This window comes from Mustela putorius, unplaced genomic scaffold (assembly GCF_011764305.1).
Source record: "Mustela putorius furo isolate JIRA1106 unplaced genomic scaffold, ASM1176430v1.1 tig00000281_pilon_pilon_pilon, whole genome shotgun sequence".
In the NCBI taxonomy this organism is placed as follows: Eukaryota; Metazoa; Chordata; class Mammalia; order Carnivora; family Mustelidae; genus Mustela; species Mustela putorius.
The window spans coordinates 4,039,778-4,053,996 of record NW_025421343.1 but is presented as its reverse complement, the minus strand read 5'-3'; the positions used below and the strand labels follow the sequence as shown (position 1 = coordinate 4,053,996).

The 14,219-nt window shown below is 42.5% G+C and overlaps 1 protein-coding gene across 2 annotated transcripts; it reads right to left on the bottom strand.

Moving 5' to 3' along the window:
- Positions 1-635: 635 nt before the first annotated feature.
- MTHFD2 (methylenetetrahydrofolate dehydrogenase (NADP+ dependent) 2, methenyltetrahydrofolate cyclohydrolase) lies at positions 636-13,308 on the bottom strand. 2 transcript variants are annotated; one of them, XM_004742222.3, is made up of 8 exons: positions 13,152-13,308; positions 8,171-8,355; positions 6,297-6,419; positions 5,732-5,884; positions 5,163-5,270; positions 3,678-3,770; positions 3,205-3,330; positions 636-1,828 (listed from the first exon to the last, which is right to left on the bottom strand). In XM_004742222.3, the coding sequence occupies exons 1-8, from the start codon at positions 13,250-13,252 to the stop codon at positions 1,665-1,667; spliced, it is 1,053 nt and encodes a 350-aa protein (XP_004742279.1). In that variant the 5' UTR covers positions 13,253-13,308; the 3' UTR covers positions 636-1,664. The 2 variants fall into 2 exon arrangements, with proteins under 2 accessions (XP_004742279.1, XP_044934976.1); XM_045079041.1 differs by lacking the exon at positions 636-1,828 and adding an exon at positions 2,601-2,856.
- Positions 13,309-14,219: the final 911 nt, after the last annotated feature.

Here is a 14,219-nt window from a genome sequence, read left to right as displayed (position 1 = left end):
TCCAGCAAACTATCCTCTTTCATACCCGGGAAACTATCAAAAGAGTAAAATCAGCTGGCAGAAGAGCAAGGAAGAAGTCAGCTCCCTGTTGTTCTTTTCTTTCCACCTCAAGCTGCCTGGAGTAGGAGGACCTGTCTACCCAAATTACATCCCCGCCTGCCTTCTCATCCCACCTCCCCAAAATACTCAACCGTGGTAGAGAAGAGAGAATACACAGGGACCTATCCCAGCCTCAAACTGTGCCCAGCAAATACCTTCCAATCTGTCAAATCAAACACACACATTGAAAAAGAAAAAATAATTGTATAGAAAGCAGGGAGCAGGCACGTCAAGAAGTCCTCTGTAAATCCAACAGTGTGTAAATTCAACTTCATGGTTTAGAAAACACCCGGAATAAGCCTAACCACTTAAATGAATCTTGCAGATTAAGCTCCCAGCTTGGCACAACCTGGTGGGACATCAGACTGAAAGGACTAGACTGGTTTCTCCACAGCATTTTGTTTAAGGCATAGGATTAGGGGCTACCAAATATAGGAATACTGACATCTGTTATATCCAACCAGAAAGATTAACTATGATTAGGTCAAAACTAGAACAGAGGCGGGAAGATACAGTATTTTGCAGAACTCATTCCACACCAGTCAGAAGTGTTTTATTTAAAAAAAAAAAAAAAAAAAAAGGCAAAACAAACAAAAACCCCTTTTAATCAGAAAGTCTGATTAAATTCAATATGAACTCAAGTTCTCAAAAACCCATTGGGGAAAGCCAACAGGTACATCAGAGAAAAAGCAGGCAGCTGCTAACAAGTCTTTGGTGGAAAAGTAAGTTGCATACTTAAACAGGCTGCCCTAATCCTAATGATTATCAAGCCCAAGTTTTGTTTTTCAAAAATAGGTTTCAAGATATCCCGAGGAAACCAATACAGACACCCCCAAGAGTACAAAGATGTAACAGTGAATTTTAAGGATAGAGGAAAAGCCAAATACGACAACACACAAATAATCTATAAAATAAGTCTTTAAACCTTAGAGGAACATGGGAAAGCCTCATGAATAAACACACATAGGACGAGGACTGACAGCACGTGGAACTACCCTAAATATTTTCCCAATGACTAAGCCACGGAATGACAACTCAGGACACCATTCACATGTAGTTTTACATACCATAGGTATGTTAAATTACAGTAATGTTTTTTCTACTCAATTATCATTTCTTCCTTTTGACTTTTTCCCTAATTTTCTCTAGCAACATTTTTCCTTTGGTTTGACTAGTTGAACTCAAAAGGTTTAGAACCTAAAGTGAGTATCAACTCTTATTGGAATAGCACTTGGGAAATGCAATCCTAGAAAAGGCAAATTTTAACTGAAGTGGCCTGACAAATTAAGCACCCGATCTTACTGGGGCGATGTCCTCCCCGTTTGTCACCAGGTGAAGTGCTTCTCTTGGCCGGCTCAGACGACCTAGCCGGAGGCCGGCTTGCTCCGTGGTGAGGTACGGCAGAGCCACACACACACAGACGCCCACCCAGTTCAGCTTTCAATAAATACAAAGCATCATTTTAAACCATTTCAGTAAAATAAATAAAAAATATTGCATTTCTATTGGCCTGTTTTGCCTCTTGGACTGGCTTGGAGTGATGTTTGTGACAGAAGATGCAACAGTTAACTAGTTGCTACTCCACGCTCCTTGGGCTTCAATACTTCCTGATCTTCAAGCCTCAGCACCTTCTTTGCAGCAATAATGGTATTCTTCATCAGCATTGCCACAGTCATGGGACCAACACCCCCTGGGACTGGAGTGATGTAACCAGCTTTCTTTCTGACTCCTACATAGAAACAAGACGGATATGCTCTGCCTTAATTTTGGCAAAGGAAATGTATGCATCTTAACGTACCATGGAAGAAGCATCCAAAGAAAAACCAAGAATATACATAAGCACCTTCGTAAGCCTCAAACTCATTAAAAAATAAGTCATATCTATATCACTTAGGAGAAAAGGCTTTCGAATATACTAAAAAAAGAACATTCATGTAATAAGAGTTGTTCAATGAATATTTATACATCTAAATGACCTATAATTTACCATCCAAACTTTTCCTTCATATTAAATCAGTTTAGGGGGCGCCTGGGTGGCTCAGTGGGTTAAAGCCTCTGCCTTCGGCTCAGGTCATGATCTCAGGGTCCTGGGATGGAGCCCCGCATTAGGCTCTCTGCTCAGCAGGAGCCTGCTTCCCTCTCACTCTCTCTGTCTGCCTCTCTGCCTACTTGTGATCTCTGTCAAATAAATTAAATCAGTTTAGAAAGAAAAACCTCAAGGAGTTAACTATATGTGAGATATAACTATAATTATTATATTATTAATATTAACACATTACCAATTAATACCTACCTACATCATTTTCTTACTTTTACTCTCTTATTTGCTATTATTTGACTATATTTATTTAACTATACTGTTTGCCCAAGCACCAAAGCAAAGTAATTTTCTGGAAAGTGAGAAGTAAGATTTTTTCTAACCTAATCTTAAAGGAAAAATACTTAGATACTTAGGCTTGCGTCTGGTTGCTTTATTAGAAATAGAATAGAAAACTAGAAATAGGTTAACCCACCTAAAATTGAGATAAACATGATAGCTTAAGAACTGAAAGGAGAAACCTACTAGTATATTTCAAAATCCAGGAATGTGGCTCTTTCCTGGATCATTTTTAACATGCCAGGTCTGTGATCTCTCCCCTCAATGTGAAAACGATAAATCTGTAACACCTTCTAGGAGACTCAGTGGTTTCAGAAAGTCAATTCATTAAATTTTCAGACTTGTTGAAAGTGATGAAGTCACTTGAATTATGAAGTAACCTTAAGAAAAGAGTAAACACCTCCCTGAAAAGTTTATACCTGGTCCCCATAATTTTATGATATAAACAACTAAAGTGGTCCTAGAATGATTGTAAATTAAGTTTCTCTTAATTCACGTGGATTACATTTTGAATTACCACAGTAATTGTTTTTTTTTCTTTTAAGTAATTTCTACCCCCAATATGGGGCTCAAACTCACAACCCTGAGATCAAGAGACACATGCTCCACCAACTGAGCCACCCAGGTGCCTCAAGAGTAACGTAAGTTAAAAGTAAATGATCTGTCCTAAATGTCCATTAAAGGTACTATTTACTGATTTTATATTTTAAGAAAATTATATCATTTACCTTCAAAATCCACATCTCCAACTAACTTGGGTTTAGCAGTGATGGGATCTTGAACTCTATTTATTCCCACATCGATGACTGCAGCTCCCTCCTTGATCATATCTGCTGTGATCAGATTTGGAATGCCTGCAAACCAGAGAGGAATGATCACTAGGAAGATTCTACTTATCAGAGGCTTACTAATTAGCTTGTTTGATGAAAACCTGTAAAAACCATTAGCCAAGGAACCATTGAAACTTCATACAGTAAACAGACATATTCAGAGGTTTTGAAGTAACATTCACCCATCAGGTCAAGACTGGAAAGCCAGAAACCGACACCGCACACACGGTTCTCGCCTCATCTTTATGGGCCGCATACAGTACCACGGCTAGAAGAATGGCGAATAGGGTGGCAGGAAGGCAGGCAAATTCCAAGCAGTCGCTCTTCACCCGTCTGAGGTGAGGCCTCCCCCGCCTCCCTGGGGTTCTTACCTGCAGCGGAAACCACGATGTCGGCAAGAACTGTATGTTTCTTCAGTTGCTCTTTGGGAGTGTGTCGATGAGATATTGTAACAGTGGCATCACCTAGGGATTAAAAAATACATGTCTTGATTTCTGAATCAAAACTGAAACTGGATTAGAACCAGGCAACCCATTTTAGAAATTCACCATCCCTGAAAAAGTAACTGACTTAATTCATGTACCATATATTCTGCACAGCTAAGTACCAGTTACTTTTCAGCAATTAATACCATTTCTTTTTTTTTTTAATTTAAGTTCAATCAATTAACATAGAGTGTATTATTAGTTTCAGAAGTAGAGTTCAGTGATTTATCACTTACATATAACACCCAGTGCTCATTACAAGTGGCCATCATCCAATTACACCCCCCATCCCCCTGCCCCCCCCACCTCCTTTCCAACAACCTTCCGTTTGTTCTCTATAGTCAAGAAGTCTTTCATGGTTTGTGTGCCTCTCTGATTTCATCTTATTTTATTTTTCCCTCCCGTCCCCTAGGATCCTGTTTTGTCTCTTAAATTCCACATGACTAAAATCTTATGATAAATGTCTTTCTCTGACTTATTTCACTTAGCATAATACCTTCTAGTTCCATCCACATGATTGCAAACAGTAAGATCTTTTTTTTTTTTTTGATGGCTGAATAATAGTTCATTATATATATGTCACCTCTTCTTTACCCATTCATCTGTCAATGGACATTTGGGCTCTTTCCATAGTTTGGCTATTGTGGACATTGGGGTGCAAGTGCCCCTTCAGATCACTATGTTTGTAACCTTTGGGTAAATACCCAGTTTCTTATAACTTTATCCCCTCATCCTAACTCTACCCTTCGGGATCATTTAAAATTAAATTTATCTATTCCTTATCCTATTCAATAGTCTTACATGAATTTTACCTTTCCTAAGCAAAATAGCACTAGAATTATTCAAGGTTTAAAAAAATAAGTGTACTGAAAGGTATCTAAAAATACCTAGTTTTGCCATTATTTCTGAAATAATCATGTAAGGTCATGATAATCACATGTGATAACTGATTTATGAGCTTTTTTCTCAGACAAATCATCAGAACCTGAGATAATAACATTTTATAGTCTTATCAAGTCAATCCTTTGTAATGGTCTAGGATATTTTTCTATCAAATGATACAGGATGGGCTACTATGAACTGTTTCTTAGTTCCAACTATCAAAGCCACAACTGAAAATATCTAATTGCCTACAACCATGCTTACACTCAAAACTCAAATATATTCGAGGCATGTCCATTTCCGTACTAGTTCCTAATAAATGAATATAAAGTTTCAGGTGACAGGAGTTCAGCTTCTCCTACAAAGATTACTCCCCAAATATCTGCTAACAAAATTACAGCAAATACAAAGTTTAACAAACACAGGGCACCTTCTGAAGGTTCCCATATAAACGAGCAGGGAACACTCTTCTGAAGGCCATTTCCTTACCTCCAGGGCGTTCGTGTGCCCCATCTGTGTGCAGCAGCATTGCAATGGGCATTCCAACATTTTTTGACCTCCCAGCCACAACCACATTCTTCCCTAGGGTTGGAATGCCTATGAAGAAATATATATATTTACATGAAAAGAGTGCTAGACTATGTTAGAAGGAGCACCAAAGAAGGCAGACAGAGGGCCTAGGACATGAATCTGACCATGATAAGCAAGGGAGTTACTAAGCTTCATCAGTCAAGGAGGTCCCATCACTTGCTACACATCCTAAAGGCCAAAAGAACATGAGGAAAAGGACCCTGGAAGCTACAAAATATTACATGAGTGTGCATTATCAACGCAAAGAAACCTTATGTTTCCTTTACAGAGGCTTCTGGATTAAATAGCAACAAAGTCAACACAGGCAAACAGTCAAAACAGGCAACTGCAGGGAGAGGCGGGCTTCAGGGGCAGGACTGGAGGACGTGTGGCCCAAGTGTACACTCTGCGACTGTAGGCACTGCTACCAGTGGCGAGTACTGGTTTCATGATACTAACACAGACATACAACTATGGGATATACCTACCAGTTCGCTTAATTATTTCCCAGACACCCCATGGCGTAGCCGGTAACATGGAGTACTGGTCCAGACACATTCGCCCTACGTTAATTACGTGAAAGCCATCCACATCCTTGTCTGGGGAAACAGCGTTGCAGATTTTCCGCTCGTCGATGTGCTCTGAAACAGAGAGCAGAGCAGCAGCCTGAAGTCACTGTCACATAGTTTGCACCGCCTGCTGGTTAGCTTAGCTGGTTTATCACGCAAACCTGTTCCTATTCCAGGACTTGCCTCCGTGATTGACTTCTTCATCTGCACAGAAGGAATACATACCCAGCAAAGCCAAATGCCAATATCAAAGGCAGGATCCCCTTCTACAGCTGCTTCCCTCTGCTGCCATTTTGTATCAAGATCTCAACCCCGAGTCAAGAAAGAATTGGTATTCTGTGTAGGTCTGTGCATACCTAATAATATTCACTCTCCTGAGTTTACCTCCCCTTTAAGACAAACCCATAAGAGGCCAGGTATATAAAGTAGCTAAGTATCCTCTACTCCTCAGAAATCATTCTAAGTGATAGAGTCCAAAACTCACCTGGAAGAGGCAGCTGAACAAGGAGACCATCTACATCATCATCGTTATTTAATTTATTGATTAAATTCAACAGTTCTTCCTCTGAAACTGAAGCTGGTTTCACAATTGTCTCACTGTTGATTCCTATGATAAAATTCCAAGGTTAAAAAAGAAATCTCGGGGCGCCTGGGTGGCTAAGTGGGTTAAGCCTCTGCCTTCAGCTCAGGTCATGATCCCAGGGTCTTGGGATCGAGCCCCGCATCGGGTTCTCTGCTCAGCAGGGAGCCTGCTTACCCCCCCCCCCCAGCTCTCTCTGCCTACTTGTGATCTCTGTCTGTCAAATAAATAAATAATAAAAATCTAGAAAGAAAAGAAAAGAAAAAAGAAATCTGAGCATTTAATGAGCAATGCTATGCTGCCTGCCATGGTACTGTAACATAGAGGTTATCACGCCCAACGCTGGTAGCTAAAGAGCCTGGATCAGTTCTCAAAGCACCTAGAAAAGTAACTTCACAAATATACACAATAGAGAACGTTGGCTTGACAATTAGCTACATTTTTCTACACTGTCCTCATGAACCTCAATTTAGACAAGGAGACGGAGGCTCAGCAAAATTGAAACACAAGCCACATAGTGATGAAGGCGGTCCTTCCAGTTCTGGAGTCCATGTTCTTTCCACTGCACTGTGCTTCCTCCCAGTGCCTTAAAAAGCCACAGCTTGCCATTTTCAAAGGTTCTAAAGCTTTTTCAAAGGGCAGGAGGCCTCAATCCTCAGTGATACCAAGGACTCATGGTCTGGTCAATGGCCCAGTCACCCCAGTGGTTTCACAGCCTTTCTGAAGGGAAGGGCATCTAGGACTCATACCACCAACCCACAGAGGAGCAGGAAAAGGCAGAGCCAAGCCCACCTACCCCAGGTCTACCATCATAGAGTCTATGGTATAGCAAGACCTCAAACACGAACCTCCCATCACCTAGAACCTCAGTTTCTGCATTCCAAACTCTAACCACTGCATGATTTTTTTAAAGATGTATTTTTATTTATTTTAAAGACAGAGCATGCAAGCAGGGGGAGGGGCAGAGGGGGAGAGAGAGAAAATCCTCAAGTCAACTCCCTGCTGAGTGTAGAGCCTGATGTGGGGCTCAATCCCAGGACCCTAAGACCATGCCCTGAGCTGAAATCAAGAGTCAGCCGCTTAACCAACTGAGCCACTTAGTTGCCCACCTCTGCACGATTTAATTGGCTTTGGACCCCGTTGGTAAAGAAGCCGAAAGCTATTTCCTAGAAGTCAGAGTCATTTCCTTCAAACCTAGGTGTTCTAGGCCATATCACTGAGACCTCTTCACCAAATCTCAAACACCTCAGCCAGACTCTCATTACTACTCAAGGAAAGCAAATGTAAACCATGTTCAAGGTCACTTATCCAATGTTAAGACTAAAGACAGAATTTAGCTTATATTCCAGAAGACACCACGTGTACCAACCACTCCCATTCTAGTCTATAAGCCTCCCCAGGCGATAGGCCTGATTTCTTTTTTTTTTTTTAAGATTTTATTTATTTATTTGGCAGACAAAGATCACAAGTAGGCAGAGAGGCAAGCAGAGAAAGAGGAGGAAAGCAGGCTCCCCACTGAGCAGAGAACCCAATATGGGGCTCAATCCCAGGACCCCAAGATCATGACCTGAGCCAAAGGCAGATAGATACCTAACCCACTGAGCCACCCAGGTGCCCCAGGCCTGATTTCTTTATGACCACATTCTGCATACAGTTCAATGCCATTAGCCTCCTGTGCTTGAGCCTTCTAATTAGAAGAAAAGAATCACAACTGCCAATGGAGTTTGTCTCAGATAAGCTGCAATCTGACAGCAGTCAGGTCTGCGAGTGACACATACCCACTTCTGCAGCTGCCCGGGTCTTGTTGAGGACGTAGGAATGACTTGCAGGATTCTCGCCCACCAGCACCACGCTCAGGTGTGGCCGCTTGTTGCCCGACGCCACCCATTCTTCCACCTCCTGCCGCACTTCCTGCTTGATCTGCTGGGCAAGTTTCCTTCCAGAGATGACGACAGCTTCATTTCTGCAAAAGGCAACCACAGTCACACCACCAAAAAGCTTACATTTTTGTGAAAAGTAAAGATTGGACTACCAAAAAAAAAAAGTTATTAAATACCCCAAACTTAAAGAGTAGATTAAAATGCATGGTGCCTAAACTGACTGTCAACGGAAATCTGAAGGGCAGTTTCAAAGTGGTTAATCTGTGTCCAGCTGCAGGTTTAGGAAGATAAAGTTGACTAAAACAGTTACTATCATTACCCTGAAGCGCGGAGAGGGTGAGTGCCAGCTAGTACTTGGCAAAGCGGGCTCTCCCATCCAGCCATCTGACTCCAGAATCCAGGCTCTCACCGCTATACCATCCTGCCCCCTGATCACTGACACATTGATAGGACCCCCCCAAAAAAGGTTTTCCATTGTTTTAATTTGCATTGTTTTATTTGACCTGTCACCACTATGAGGTTGGTGTTTCCTATGTGCTTATATACAATTTTGTAGTTTGTGTTTTGCCTGTGTTATTAGCATCCAGCCATATATTTCGAACCATTTCCCAGTTATATCAATTGGCTTTTAATTTCTATGATGCTTCTAAATATATAAATTATGTTATGCAATTAAACCAACAGACTATGTTCTGGAAGGTCAGACCTCAAAATTACCATTGCTCCCCATAGCCCTCCTGGAAAAGACATTACCAGTAAGAAGAAGGAGGTTCCATCCCATGGGTGGCAGTGTGCTCTACCCCAGGACCCCAGTGACCCGCCCACATCTGACAGACCAGGAGTGAGTATCTGCCACTAGGACAATTTCTAGGCTGGCCAGAGGTCCAGCTGATGTATAAGTTCAGTGCCAAAGGGGCAGTGGTAGTTAACCAGACTGGGAAGAGCTTCTCCCTGAAACATATTCACACACTAGAACCATAGAGGACCTGCTGGTGGGAGGAGCGGGAGAAAGACTCTTATCTGAGACAAAAAGTAGAGACAGAGCAGTGACACCCAAAGTAGGACAGAGCAAGAGATAAGGAAACTGCTACTGATGAGGCAACGAGAAAACTCAGGGTCTAGAAGAACCTTCAGTTCCCAAAACCATGTTCTGATCTCTGAAAGACCACTTCTTCCCCATAAGGATTGTTTATGCAGCTCTTCCTGGGTTCTAATGTAGAACATTCCTGGTTTTCTTATTTCCATATATGTCCTTATAATAAAGTTCCCAGTACTTAATGTAGGATGAGCATCTGCTCCTTAAGCATAAAAGTCTCAGCGGAAATGTCTTTCCCTTTTGTTTTCTTTCTGTCCCCCTTTCTTGAGGTTGAAGAATGCTTCAACCTCAAGACCAAGGAGACACACAATTATATGAAATACTGAAAAAATTTCCCCTTATAGAACATATTTAATTCTTAGGGATAACACCAAGATACTGGTTATCTTGTATGGTCAGATATGATTCATTCTTTTCATTTTTTTTTTAAGATTTTATTTTCAAGTAATCGCTACGCTCAACGTGGGGCTTGAACTTACAACCCTGTGATCAGCAGCTGGACGCTCCTCCTACTGAGCTGGCCAGGTGCCCCAGGTATGATTCATTCTTAAGACCACTGTTAATTAAAATGGAATTTTAAAGCTTCAACAGCATTTAAACCTTCCATGCTTCCTCTCCATTAAGATTAAATACCTACTTTGAACCAGATTGAAATGTCTTGGATATAAAGCAGTAATTTTATACCTAAACTTTATATTAATTTGTATTTGTTTCTTGGGGATATTAAAAAGATAAAATTTTATAGCAAACAGTACATTTACCCAAATTTTGTGTAATGAAAGCAGCAGAGCATAAAATATATACTAGCATTTCACATATACCCATGGTATATTAAGGAACTGAAAACATGTTAACATTCGCAAATCTATTTTAGAACTAGAGTTGAAGACTTCATTCAAAGGGCTTTGGACACACACACCTCTGGAACACTCCTGGGGAATAGTCCCAGTCCAGAAACATATTCCCAACCTGGAACGCTGCCAAATGAAAGATTACTTTAAAGGAGCTTATGACAGTGATTTATATTCAATAAAATAACATATATAAAGTGCAAGGCATATATATTCAATAAAAATTAATTTCTTACTCTCTTCCTTTGGTTAGATTTAAACACACAACACATATTCTTAATATATAATATATATATTTACTTACTCATAAAGATATGTGTGTAAGCATATACACATATATAAATATTCAATAAAGTCTTAAATTGCATTTCCTTAAAAAGTTCCTTTCGAGGGGGCACCTGGGTGCCTCAGTCAGTTAAGCATCAGCCTTCAGCTCAGGTCTTGATCTCAGGATTGTGTGCTAGGGCCCTGTCAGGCTCCACCCTTGTCTCTCTTCCTCTGCTCCTCCCCCACCTCTCCCTCCCTCTCTCAAATAAATAAATTTAAAAAAAAAAACAAAACTGAAAGCAATGAACTTAGACAAAATGGTAGAAGCACATTTGGGTTAAGAATGAGCTACTACAGTTAAGAACACAGGGCTCTGGAAGAACCCAGTGTTCCAAGTCCCAAAGGCAGGTTCTGGATGTTATGCCAATTAGGTTTAAAAAAAAAAGTCAAAGAGCAAAAAGAACCAAAAATAAAGCAACAACACAATGAGTATCTTCTGTAATATCAGCTGTTTTAGCCCTCCTCTGCACATACAACTCTGCAAAATCTGAAACACAGTCCTGCCAGAGAGTCATTACCTAATTTCCCATCATCTCTTCTGCCAAAGGGCAGATAAAGTAACTGCTACTCCAAAAGAAACAGAAGCTCAGCTCAGTCCCACAGGGAATCCAAAATGTATTAACTATATTAGCTTACACTTATGTAGGAATTAGATGCTTTTCACAGATGTGTTTAATAATTCATTAAGATGACAAATGAGAATAAAATGAGTGAACAGACTAGAAAAAAGTCACAAGGACTGTTCAAGTAAAAATCAGAATTAAAATCCAACTCAGTAGCATTTTTGCCTTCCTAATTCAATAGCTTAGAGCACTGTAATTTTCCATAAAAACAATGATCAGGTCCATTTTACAATTCATGATCAAGTTATACTGGAAAAGAGTTTGGTTATCTACTAATTAATTACACACAAAGAAGGATGGAACTAACATCTATTAAACATTAGGTATTTTGCTAAGAGTTTTACATGCATTACTCTCATTTACCTTGGGATTATTATAATAATTCATATACAGAGGAGAAAGTGAGGACAGTAGAAACAAGATTCAAACACCAACCTCTGCCTCCAGCCTCCAAAGTCCATTTTTCCCTATACCCTAGTCTACTATAGTAAGTACTCTCTCCAACCATGAGTTTATGTTCCTGAAACCCTCCTCCCTCAAAAGGAATACATGCATACTCATAAAAGATACTACTGTTTTACAATTACTAGGCAGCAGTGATCAAAGCAATAAAAGGGAACCATAAATACTACAGTATTGCCTTCAGAGATGTGGCAGCCTACTCGTTCATTCAGAAACATTAGTGAAAGGAGGGCATCTGTTACTGGAGAGTGAATGAACTGGTCCAGTTTTCTAGATGATGAGTTAGAAGATCTTTACAAATGTCTTCAATCATGAAAGCCACAGGCACACAAGGCCAGAACTCAGGAAAGGAGCAAGGGCGAGAACAGACAGCAGTAATGAGGGATGGGGCTGGAAAGGCAGGTCAGGGTCAGAACAAGGAAAGCCCAGAAGGTCCCGCATTAATCCGCATTCTGTGCTACGACAGCACCTTGGCAATGTTTCCAACATTTTTTTTTTTTACACTGAGTAGAAAGTACACACGGGTTCTGCCCCTTGACAGGTGAGTTCCACTAGGAAAGAAGACTTAAGATCATTTCTGAATTCACACAGCCTAGGGCAGTGCCTGGATGAAAGAAGGGGCTGCTGTTACAAGGCTTAGCTCGCTGGCAATGCAAAAACTCTAAAGATGGGCGAGAGAGCGCGCAGATTTAGGGAGACAAATCACGGGCCCCCAGAAGACTCTTCAACCTGGGTTTAAGAATCGAAGTTTGAGGTCTAAAAAGATCAAGAAAAACCTATCACCTCTCTAAGAAAATGCAAGCAGAGAGCTCTTTCTCTCCTCTCCGGAATTGTCCCTTACTCAGCCTGGCAATGAGTAGTTCCGGGTGGACCACATCAAAGCCCTGGTGACCGCAGCACATTTATTATCCTGGGAGGGTAAGGGGCAGCTTGAAGAACTGCAGGAGCCACATCCACCTCCCGAAGGAGGAGGGAAGAGCGGGTACCCGGCGAGCAAGCCGGCTCTGGGATTTCATCAGACTGCACCAACCGGGTCCGCCGCTAGGATCCCGACGCGCACGGAACGCTACTCATTCAGAGCCCTTCACCACGCGCCCCAAAGCGTATCCTCAGCTTGGCCAAGCGGCTCGGCAACACCGCCAAGGGCGGCCCGCGGGTTCTGGCCGGTAACCTCCGCACTGTCCCACGTAGTAAATCCGGGAGCGCCAGAGCCCGCCTGCGCCTTTGCTCCGCACTGTGGGCCCCGTCCCGCCCACGGACTGGCCCCGAGAGAGGGCGACGCCCCGGGGCTGCGGAGACCGGTTCCCTCCGAAAGGCGGGCTCCGGGCATCAGCCCACTCCATGGAGCGAGCGCTCAGGTCGCAGACTGCGGCCGCGCTTGGCTGCCACGTCGCCCCGTCACCGCCCGGGACAGAGATGCTCAGCAGAACGTCCCTCGGCGCCCCTCCGGAGCCCGGGCGGCACCCCACCCTCTCTTCCCCTCGGCTTTCAGCGCTGACCCAGCTCCCGGACCCCCTTACCGAACTACCGAGAGGTGGAAGGGGCGATGACGGAGACGGCAGCTCTGCGCGGGCCGGAGCAGCCGGATGGCCAACGTGGACACGACGGAAACAGCAGCCATGACCCGCCCCGAGTCCCGCGCCAGGAGAGAAGCGCGCGCGCGGGTCGCGCAGTTATACTGCGGCCGCGTGGCAGGCCCCGCCTCCCGCCCGCACCCATTGGCCCCTTCCTAGGAAAGCCCTGCTTGTGATTGGAGCAAGAAGAGCCAGCGGCAGGCCCCGGAAGGCTCGAAAGCCGCCGTAGCCTGTAGAGATTGGCGGAAGAAGGCAAGCCCCTGCGGGACGCCGCGGCTGTCACGGAAGCCTGGCGGGCCCGAGTGAGAGTTGGTTCATTCATTGCTTGAACGCGCCTACTGTGTGCCAGGCAGCGTAAAAAGTGGATAAAAAGACAAGCAGATAGAAGAATGATGGAGTTAGAGAGAAACCATTTGGCAAAATCATAGGAAAAACGGATCACCGTGGATGTCAAAACAACTGGATGAGGAACAGGGTATGTTCTTACCGGGCTGCCAGATCTTGCAAGTAAAAATACAAGACACTCAATTAAATTTGAATTTTAGAGAAATAATTTAGGAGGAGGCGTCATACTTGTATTAGGGTAGTATTCGATGGTCATCTGCGATTAAAATTAAACTGTATTTTATCTGGCTACTCTTTTTGCCTAGTGTCAAAGTATCTCTCCCACAAAATACTTATTAATAGTAAAGGGAGAGAAATTGTAAATTTACAATAGGGAAGCCTGAAAGTCATGACCTTAAATGAGTGATCAAAGTTAACACCACCAGTAATGGAAAAAACGCGCATTATCATGAAGAGGACACATCACTTCATAACTCTTCACAAGTCTGAAAATTGAAAAAAAATTTTTCCTAAACCATTAAGTTCCCTAAAAACTATTAAAAATTTTTCACTTACACACTGAGAAGAGAGAACACAGACCTGGAATATTAAAACGGCCTAGGAAAAAACCATAGTCCTGAAATTTTTGGAAGATACTAGTGGATCTTAATCTAATCACAAGGAAATATC